At 39.0% G+C, this 10,588-nt stretch overlaps 2 protein-coding genes across 3 annotated transcripts in view; both read left to right on the top strand.

Moving 5' to 3' along the window:
* The first annotated feature begins 1,696 nt into the window (after nt 1-1,696).
* On the top strand, nt 1,697-6,881 carry LOC118556226 (muscarinic acetylcholine receptor M3-like). Its single transcript, XM_036126724.1, has 2 exons — nt 1,697-1,716; nt 3,218-6,881. The coding sequence occupies exon 2, from the start codon at nt 3,237-3,239 to the stop codon at nt 5,166-5,168; it is 1,932 nt and encodes a 643-aa protein (XP_035982617.1). The 5' UTR covers nt 1,697-1,716; nt 3,218-3,236; the 3' UTR covers nt 5,169-6,881.
* An 805-nt stretch (nt 6,882-7,686) lies between these two features.
* Nucleotides 7,687-10,588, top strand: part of LOC105927319 (formin-2) — a 55,706-nt gene continuing 52,804 nt past the window's right edge. For both annotated transcript variants that reach the window (XM_021317230.2, XM_012864015.3), the window contains exon 1: nt 7,687-7,984. In XM_021317230.2, the coding sequence (XP_021172905.2) occupies nt 7,838-7,984 (147 nt within the window). In that variant the 5' untranslated portion in view covers nt 7,687-7,837. The remainder of the gene's footprint in view (nt 7,985-10,588) is intronic.

The following is a 10,588-nucleotide window of genomic DNA, read 5'->3' as shown; positions in this document are numbered from 1 at the left end:
AGACTTTCTTAAACAATAAGATGTTCAGCATGTTGCTTTATCACCCCCTCTGTAAAATTAGTGTTGTAAACGTTTGAAGTATGCTTTGTTTTCTTAAGAGGCTTTTAAGTTTGTGATCTGTCATAAATGTTGCACTCTATCTGCATTGTTTTGTCACACTTCAGTAATTTTACTTTTGGCTATGGTGCTTCTATTCAGTCTTGGGGCATACATGCAAAGTGTGTTTCTGTGCAGATATGCTGCACACAATATACAGTGTGCCTTTGAGCATGCATGTGTACAGTAAAGTGAAAGGTACATAAGTGAAATATGAGTGTGTTCTTTATGTGTATTGTGCAGGAATAGTGAGGTGGTATATGTTTCCAGTGTGGACAGCAGGGGGGGGGGGGGGTGGGCCTTGATAATAATTGTAGCTGTGTGGGTTTAGTGTCCCAAACTGTTCTGAGATGCTGCTGGCTACTGGGGTTATTTAACAGCTCTGTGGGAAGTCTGTGATGTTTGAGGCACAGGTGCTGCTCTTAGCTTCAGATGCGTGTCTGTATGATGAAATACTCAGAGCCATTTTCATTTAAAGCACTACGGGGCTGTTGGGATCTGAAATCCTTGCATGATTGGTCGATAGCACTATTTATGGGCTGTGGGAAGAGTCAGGTGGTTTTACGACTACTGAGTGTCAGATCAGCTTGTTAGCTGATACTTGATGAATTTTTAGCATTTTTAAAAGTATGGCTAAAATGCATATTTATATGGTGATTCCAGAAAAGTCCTGGCAACAACTACAGACACAGTGGATAGGAGAGAGAGGTTTATATATACATAAAAAAAAAAAAATATATATATATATATATATATATATATATGTATATATATATATGTAAAAACTGGGAACAAGAGCAATGCAAGGTAAGGTAAATCTAATTACCACGCTGTGAGCAAAAACAATCTGGCATCTGCTTGAGGGTATGTGCTCCTCTTTAAGCTTCTCCTGATTAGTCCTAATGAACTTGACATAGAACTCATGTTTCCGGTTTTCACTAAGAGGAGAACCTATCTCACATGAGTCTGGTGTTCTTTTAGATCTTTGGAGAGCATCCGGCTGTCTTCCCGGTAGACAAAGAAAAAAGATGCAGATCTTTTCGTAGATAGTGGGAGATGGCTGTTCATACCGAACGGGGATGTGCTGGAGAATTTTCCCCTGCTGAAAGGAAGTCTTTCAGGGGGGGTGACAGAGATCCAGGGGGTGAATGCTGTTGTTAGAGAGGTGAGGGAGATATTGGCTGTCGAGTCACAGAGGCGGTGAAGAGGGGGCAGAGAAGGAGAACGAGCTTGTATTCACAGCGTTGGAGTTGAAACAACCAGTAGTTATGGGCAACATAGGAATCTTCAAAAGCAGATCAGGAAGGCATCTTGTGGCGATCATCCTGAGGGCAGAAAACAGAGGGATGAGCTGGTATGAAAGTGAACCACAGGAGTACTCTCATTTCATAAACCCTTGAGCACAAGGAAACGCTGAGGGCTTGACTATACCAACTGTGTGGGATCATCACGCAACGAATGGCTGTAACGCTTATCTCTATTATTGCTGCAGGTGGTAATTGGAATGACACAGGTATACCACGTGCCACAGGAATTGATGGAATTGCGAACTATACAGGGTGTACCTTGCTTCCTGCCCAGTGATCGCTGGCAATAGACCCTGCAACCTGCTCAGAGCAGGTAAAGGCAATTGATGAATGAATCTGATCTGGATGTCATCTCAAGTACACAGAACTAAGCTAAAATACAAGGAAAGAACGGTGAAAAAAATTATTTCCCTTAACAGCTTTTTTTTCGTTAAATAAATGTATTCAGATCAAAGGTTGGATGACAAAAATAATAATTCAGAGGGCAATTAAATGACAGAAATAAAATAAAAATGTCTTATGACTATCTTCTTACTGAATCTTAGACATATTTACCAGTGGTTCCAGTAAATAAGTAATACATGGTTTCACACAAGTGTTACAGTAACAATGGTTGCAAACCTACATTAGTCATCTTTTTGAACAGCTGGACAGAAGTAGGCCTGTAGGAAAAATTCTTAAATTAAATTCTATGTTTTTTTTCCCTTGTCTCCAAATTCCCATTTGTACGAGGGAAGCCTAATCCACCAAGACCATACCGGAAAATGAAAGGAGTCAAACAAGTATCTGTGGCTGGTGCTAAACAGTTTTTCTCTTTCCTTACTGATGAAGAACCATTCATTAAAGAGCTGGGAGACATCATGGTATGTTTAATCAGTGTTTGCCAATAATCAGAGTACTTCAAGCCTTTTTCAGGCCCTTCTGTTCAGCTTCTGCATTGTTGGTCTTGCTGCGTTAGTAAGAAATTGTTCCAGTGTGGCTCTCAAAACAAATGCATCTTATTTTCAATTTGTCATGATCTGCTTTTGCAAATATCAGGATCTTCTTTTTATTCCTACATTTCTTTACATTGCTTAGAATAGTGTTCAGAGATTACTTACTTTTCCTAAACTTTTCCTTTTCCTAAACTTCCACTACAACAAAGCCCTTCAAATTGGTCTAAGAAAAATTCAGCTAAACTTCTGTTATAGTTGTCTTGGGGGGGGGGGGGGGGGGGGGGATTATGGTGTTTTTTTTTTTAAAGGAAAACTGTATTTGCTCTTTTGAAAAGTCATCAGACTGAGCCATCTCTGTTGAAAAAAAAATATGTTGATGGTGTCCATGCAACCAATGTTATATGAGCTTTGAATGCTGATTTAGTTTTTTTGCAAACAAGGCAAGTGTATGAAAATATAAAGCCTGTGTATATGTGAAGTGAGTGCAATTTGTTCATGTCTAGAAAAAGAAGTGATGAATGCAGTCTGTCTTTGTTACTGATGCAAAATATTGTTGATTTAGATATCAAGTTGTGATAATGATATAAAGAAATACATTTACTGTGTGCATACAGTTTGCCAAAGAATACATATAAATATTTGACGAAGAAATAAAAAAAAAACAGAAACATTTTTGTCAACTATACAGTGGCCCAGATTAATGGAGTAGGCCTATAGCCTCACCTGCTGGATGTTAACAGGATTGCCAACTCTACTAATCTATTTTGTCATTGTACCCATCTTTTCCCTATCCTTTTTTCCTTTATTTTTCATATCCCTTATCTTCTTCCTTCCCTCTCCTTCCCCTTCCTGCCTCACTTTCTCTGTCCCTGACTTCAGAATATGCCAGAACACAACAATGAGCTCCAACATCACAGAGCCTGGTCTCCTCTTGCCTGCCAACCCATCACCACGAGTGGCTGGAGCCTACTCTCAATCCAGTGCGCTTCATCAAGGAGTCATTGAAGGAGTCCCATGGATGGTGATTGATGAGAATTCCTCTTTCACCAACAGACCCCTTAACTTCACTCCTCAACCTGGGAATGAAACAGCAGCCCATGACCCTCTCGGTGGCCACCCTGTGTGGCAAGTTGTCCTCATTGTTTTACTGACAGGCACGCTTTCACTGGTCACCATCGTTGGGAACATACTGGTAGTGGTGTCCTTCAAGGTTAATCGCCAGCTGAAGACAGTCAACAACTATTTTCTACTTAGCTTGGCTGTAGCTGACCTCATTATAGGAGTAATCTCCATGAATCTCTACACTGTCTACCTTATAATGGACTACTGGGCCATGGGCACCTGGGCTTGTGACCTTTGGTTATCTATTGACTATGTTGCAAGCAATGCATCAGTTATGAACCTTTTGGTTATTAGTTTTGATCGCTACTTTTCAATTACCAGACCTTTGACCTACCGGGCCAAACGGACCACAAAGAGAGCTGGAATCATGATTAGCCTGGCTTGGCTTGTGTCTCTTGTTCTGTGGGCCCCAGCCATACTGCTGTGGCAGTATTTTGTGGGTCAAAGGACAGTACCCCACAATCAGTGCTATATCCAGTTCCTTAAAGAGCCAATCACAACCTTCTGCACAGCAGTGGCAGCTTTCTACCTGCCTGTGACAATAATGAGTGTTCTCTACTGGCGCATCTATAAGGAAACTCAGAACCGCTCAAAAGAGTTAGCTGGGCTTCAAGGTTCAGAAGGCCGTGGTGGGATAGGGGGAAGGATTGGAAAGGTAAGGGGGGAAAGAGCTCGGTTTGTACATCAGACTGGAAGTTCTAGAAGCTGTGGTAGCTATGAGTTGAACAGGTTGTCTAAGAGAAGGAGCACATGCCAAGAGCTAGTTGGGCGATTCCACTGCTGGCCAGGGGTTCGTTCTTGGAGACCTGGTAGTATCAGGCATGGAGATGGTGATCCGGACCAGAGCAGCAGTGACAGCTGGAACAACAACGATGCAGCGGCCTCTTTGGACCATTCTGGGTCCTCTGAGGATGAAGACTGTGGGGGAAGAGACATGATTTCTAAAAGTCATGCCATTTTTTCCATTGTCCTCACCCTTCCTGGCATTAAGGCTGCAGTCAACTCTCATCTTACCTCATGTGAGGATTTAGATGTCGCCTCAGAAGAGGATCCTCTTAGGGGAGCCGAGTTCAGCCAAGACAGCTTGTCAACAGTCACCACCAATGCCACTGCTCCTATTACGCCTGAGGGAACAAACAACAGAGAAAATAACTACCACCAACGTTTCAGCTCACGTAAGACACAGTCAATGTCCACCATTCAAGCTAAGTCTAACCAAGGGTTTCTGGATGGCACCCCGTCAACCACTGCCACCGACGGCACTACCCCGTGCACAGCCACCAAGTCCTCCTCTGTTCCACTGTCTTCTAAAGAAGCCGCTATAGCAAAGCGATTTGCAACGCGAACCCGGACTCAGATAACCAAGAGGAAACGAATGTCTTTAGTGAAGGAGAAGAAGGCAGCCCAAACACTCAGCGCCATCCTCTTAGCTTTCATCATCACCTGGACGCCGTACAACATCATGGTGCTGATTACAGCCTTTTGTGAAACTTGCATCCCAAAGACCCTGTGGGCAGTGGGGTACTGGCTGTGCTATGTTAACAGCACAGTCAACCCCATGTGCTACGCGCTGTGCAACAAGACTTTCCGAACAACCTTTAAGATGATACTGATGTGCCGCTGGGACCAGAAGAAAAGACGGAAGCAACAGTTTCAACAGAGGCAATCAGTGATCTTCCACAGGGGGATTCCTAGGGAGTCGACGTAAAATGACTATAAATTCAGTCAGTTGTTGACACATTTTCAACATTCAACACAGGACAATGGAAATAAAGGTGTCTTTGCCTAAAAATCCACAATGTCCTTGTCTGCTGTTTTGCAAAAATACAGCAACACTACATGGTGTTCTTGTGATATGTATTTATGTCAGAGCATCTATGTACGTTGTCAAATGGGTACATGTGGGAAGGGTTGCCTAAGGTGAAGTCTGCAGATGAACGTTTTTTTCTTTCTCCAGAAGGAAATCTCCACCATTAAACTCTGGTTTCTGCTGGGAGAAGATGACAAGGAAATAACAGTAAAGGGCTTTTAATATGCATTGCAGGTGAAATATGTAAGTGCAATTGACACATAGTAAGCATGTCCATGTCACGGTGGATGATTTACATTGCTTACAACTTCCCTCTGTGGTTAGCTGGATTTGTAATGTGCAGAGAGGTTTTGCATAAAAAAACTGTGTATCTGTAATATGTTCCTGAGAGCCAAGGTAAAAAAGGAATCTTGTGTCCATTGGCTTCTACCTTTAGTTACTAGTTTGCAGTGACTTCTTCTTGACTGGCATGTGTTTTTAGCAGAACTTCTGTGGACTATCTTTCTACATGAATATAGCTTCCCTGTGTATTATGGAGTATAAAAAAGTTATTAAAAGGTGTCCTTACTCTCACTCACCAGAGAACTGTTATTTTTGTGATTTTGATTTTTAGTTTTCTAGGTACACCAGAAGTACCGAGCCAGTTTGAAAATGGTACATTTGATGAAGTGAATTGTGAATATTCTGTGCAGCACCACAGTCAGTGAACTGCTGTTGTGTTCAGTGTGATTGTTGTAATTTTCTATGGTGAACACAATAGGTACATTGGTTGTGTTTTCTGTGCTTGGAGTTTCCTGTCAAAACCAATGAGTGTACAATGATGAAAAGGTTTTGTGCATTTCTGATCTAGTAAAACAAGACTATTTGCAAACACAGGTGTACATTTTTGAAGATATGTTTGTTTGTTTTTTTTCTGGTTTGGTTACTCAATGAAATTTCTACAAAGGTAACAAAGGAACAATTGCGCCCTCTGGGGGCAAATATTGTAATTTCAACATTTGTACATTTAGGGTCAAAAAGTTTGAATGATTTCAACATCCAAATACGATTGCCATAAACATCCAAGGGATCGAATCTGTGATTTTACTTTTTATTATAAAGCCATGCAACGTTTGATTTGTCAATATTTTTTTAATAATAGCTTGGGTTATACAGACAACAAGCAAACATCACAGCAACTAAAAGCAGTCATACTGTATTTGTATTTGTAAAGCGCATCCGTCTTTTTTAAAATCTTAAGTAAATGTTTTTGCCGAAACATTTCTAATAATGTGCAAAAGATACTGAAGGCAAAAGATGATCTGTAATATAACAGGTGTCATATGAAGAAAAATAAATTGATATGGTAATTGTAGTGTTCATCTTTGATTTTAATTGTGTGCAAATTGGATGTCCTAGAAAAAAGAAAACCCTCTGCCAACAGTAGACATGTCAGCCTGCTTTAAGCATAATTTACTTCCATGTCATCATTGAGACATATTTATTTCTCTTTTAAATTTATTTATGTTCAAATATACCAATCATATATATTTTAAGTAAATAAACAGATGTTTTATGTGTTCATGATTGTGTGATTTGCCTTAATATTTTGATTTTGCTTTCAATTTTATTCACACAGCGCAATAGAAATTATCACAATATGCCTCATTCTCTGACAGCACGTCTTTGTTATTGTTATGATTTCATGGTGAGATTTGAAACTTTTTGATAATGCCGTTTTATCTTAAAGATCATTAAAATGAAAGTAGTTTTAAGTCTTGCTGTTGTGAGGTATTGTGATGTGACCTTCGGACATGTGTTTATTAAAGTACTGATCTAAATAATGTCATTTTATTGGTTTGTCTGGGATGATGAGAATTCCAGTTGCTTGTCTAATAACTGACTGGCTGCTGGTTCATTATGGGGCATTGACTAGTGTCTGACACTCATGAATCGTTCACTTCTGATCAAGTAAAAAATACTTTTCTCTTTAGATTTTACCATAAGCTAAAACTCAGAATTACAAATTCTACATCAACCTGGAGAAACTATTTCCAGTTTTACTTGTAATTTAAGTAGTTTAGGTAATGTAACAGAAAACTCAGTAAAACTGCACTTTGAAATAAAAACAACCTACAAGAGTTAGTTAACCATTTTCAAATAATAGCACAGATACAGATATATTCAGATAAAATGCAATCCGCGATGCTGAAATTTTTAGTTCTGCACCATCTCTGTTATTTTATATTTTTTATGTAATCAGCCAATTCTATTAGGATCTTGAGGGTCTGAAAGTTGCTTGTACTGGGAGGGCACAGCTGAAGCTTGTCAGCTGATTGACGAGATGGCCTTAAAAGTGGCACCAGGCCAAAAATGGGGAAGAATCAAGTTGCAAATGTTTTTGCAAGGCAAAAATCCCCATTTTCATTTAATTCCTATATCACTGTTCAGCAACCCAGCTCCTCTACTTATTGTTCACTGAATAAACACTACAGTCGTCTTTGACTTTTATACACTTTTGTGTGGCACCGTATTGTTGAGGCCTGATAAAATTAGTGAAGGCAGTCAGACACAGTGCTGAATGGAAGATGGCGACAGAGTTTAAACATGTGATGAGCAAAATACCAACTTCATGTGACCCATTGCTAAGGAGCAGCCCAGAGAAGAAGACAGACACCCATTTGTGTCGTGTTCTTCAGACAGCACTAAAACAGCAAGGAGAATCCAGCAGTAAGGCAAGTAAACTACCATTTGTCATACTGGAAAATAAAAAAGCTTCTTATGCTTACTGTATAGTTAAGTTAGATTGTCTTAAACTTTATATATTGATTAACATAGTGATCCTGTTTTGTCTTTCAAAGAAAGTAATTTTGAGTTTGTATTAACTAAGCATATCTGAAGATGTTTTGTGTATTCGGCAAAAAAAGAGAATCCTTCTATCGTTGCAGGTTTTTACAAAGAATGCTTTAACAGCAGTTGCAATGCTTATTGAACATAAGTTTGAGAAGTTTTTATTTTATCGCATTTTATGTTTAAGAAGTGATTGCTTTGATACGTATACCCTAAATTCCTTTTTTGTGTTCATTAAGTCTTGTACAATTATTGCAGTGTGTTTATCAAATGAGTGTAAAGAAATTCTAAGAACCCAAATATCACGTTATTTTTGGTCATAGAGAAAAATTGTCATATTTTGATAAATTAACATTTAATTTGAGAATGTAAGATCTTTGAAGTATAGTTTAGTAGTGTAGGGAGCTAAGAGGAGTCACTGGGCCGAGTCCTCTGTGGTTCCATTGCACATTACCCAGTTAGAAATGGTGAAGTCACACAAGAGGACTTTATCTGTGAAATGAAGGAAAAACATGCCAAACTGAGAGGATCAGCTTTTTCCTCGCTTGTTTTTCTCCTAACACAAGAAGTTATTACATTTATTAGATTCAAAAACTTTATTTAAAAAAATGTAGCCTTTATAAGATGTCTTGGTCCTGTCCATCAACCATAGGGGATATTTTTTCTTCTCTTGTTTTTCTTCTTCTTTTCAGCCATATGAAGTTATAGTGTGGGAAGGGCATGCAAAGCTGAGCTCATTGATTAATATTTTGCAGGACATTCAGCAGATACACTGGCGTATTTACTTTTTGAAACGGTATTAGAAATGTATATCCATGTATTGGCAAGTAAATGTTTTTTTTCTAATGCAGCCAGTATTGGTGGCTTTTGGAGAATCAGGAAAAAGCCAAACAAGAGTAAACATATGCAGTTTACTTACTGCATGACCAATTGTGATGCAATAATGGGAGGTTTTTGAAACAGCTCATTCTCAGACACCAACAAAACCTTTTAGTTATTGCCATAAAATGGCTGGATGGTTGTTGTTTTTTTAGCACTTGAACGTTTCTAGAAGCAGTAGAGAGCCAAATGGAAGTACAAAAACTTGCTTAAAGTAATTTTTTTTTTCCCCCTTCATAATAGGTCACCTTTAAACCAGACCGTGTGCTGCTACATCAGATTTGCTGCTAAATTACTATGCAATTGCTCACACTTTTAGTCAGCAGTTTTTATCTTTATAATTTGGCTAATTGTGATTCTGGTTTTGGCTTTTTATAATTATTGCAAGTATTACAGGAATAGCACAATTTTTCACTTGGTGAGGAAGTCGAGTCTCATGGCAGGTGTTTACACGTAGTTCCAAACAGACTGTAGATGCGGTGTTTGGATCCATCAGCAAGAAATGCAGGTGCCCACTTAAACCACTTCAACCACTGTATAGCAATTTATATTTGTTAAATAGGAATAAGGTCAATGAATCAGAAGAATATATTGAATTTAACACTGTCAAACAGCAGGTGGTCCCTAGAAGCATATTGCATTGTCGGTGCTCAATAACGTATTAAAATCAGGTGCTTGCTCCCTGTTTAAGAAACTTCTTCGACACTACCTCATTATCACATCTGCCGGTTGACTAATAAGAAATGCACCCACTGCCTGTAGGTTTTTGTTTAGACAGCCCTGCAGAGAGAACAAGTCACAGCCTCGTGGTACAAGTTCAACAACATGGACCTCATTTGATTAAGGAAATCTTTACAATCACAACCTGGATCATGGGTTATGACAGAAACAAAAACCAAAGAAACAAAACAGCAGACTGGTTTACCAATATAAAAAAAAAAAAAAAAAAAAAAAAAAAAAAAAAAAAGCTGCTCTCTATGTTCATTAAGATGGTAGTTTTTGCTACAGATTCAAAAGGTTGAATAATTTGTCACCAAGTGTTACTGGAGCCTGCTAATGACATTAATTTAATCAGCTGTATTCAAGGAGAGAAATGTTGTGCACCATTTAGCAGCTGGTGAGCGGAACGACACAGCAGGTAGGTGGAGTTTGGTCTCCATATGAGCTCGGGCATCCACCTAGGTAGTCCATCAAGATGCACCGGCAAGTGTGATTAAAAACACAATGGAAACATTTAAATGGTATAAAATTTTGAGTTCTTATACAGTCCAAAAGGAAAATGTATTGTTCAGTGCTAAATGGGATCAACAGATCTGTTGCTCTTAAATTTTTAATAGTGCTAATTCTACGCTCTGTGATAAACTCAAATCTCTCTGACTCACAATCCCCAAATCAATTCATCTTCAAGGAAGGATCTATTTTACGACTTTATCATCAGTTCTACCCAATCAAAGTGGATTGAAGAAATGCATCCAAACACCAAAATAATTTAGGAAGTTGGCCATCAAGGCTACCCAGCCATTTATAGAAAGTAAATGAGCTTGGCCATGTGGGCCCATTCACACCTGTTGCTAACATACATCCTAAGTGATCCAATTCTGTCTGTTTAG

This window comes from Fundulus heteroclitus, chromosome 22 (genome assembly GCF_011125445.2).
Source record: "Fundulus heteroclitus isolate FHET01 chromosome 22, MU-UCD_Fhet_4.1, whole genome shotgun sequence".
In the NCBI taxonomy this organism is placed as follows: domain Eukaryota; kingdom Metazoa; phylum Chordata; class Actinopteri; order Cyprinodontiformes; family Fundulidae; genus Fundulus; species Fundulus heteroclitus.
This window is presented reverse-complemented; position numbering and strand designations above follow the sequence as displayed.

Excerpts from the sequence above, each read along its gene's own strand:
- LOC118556226 (XM_036126724.1), top strand. The coding sequence starts at position 3,237 with ATGAGCTCCAACATCACAGAGCCTGGTCTCCTCTTGCCTGCCAACCCA.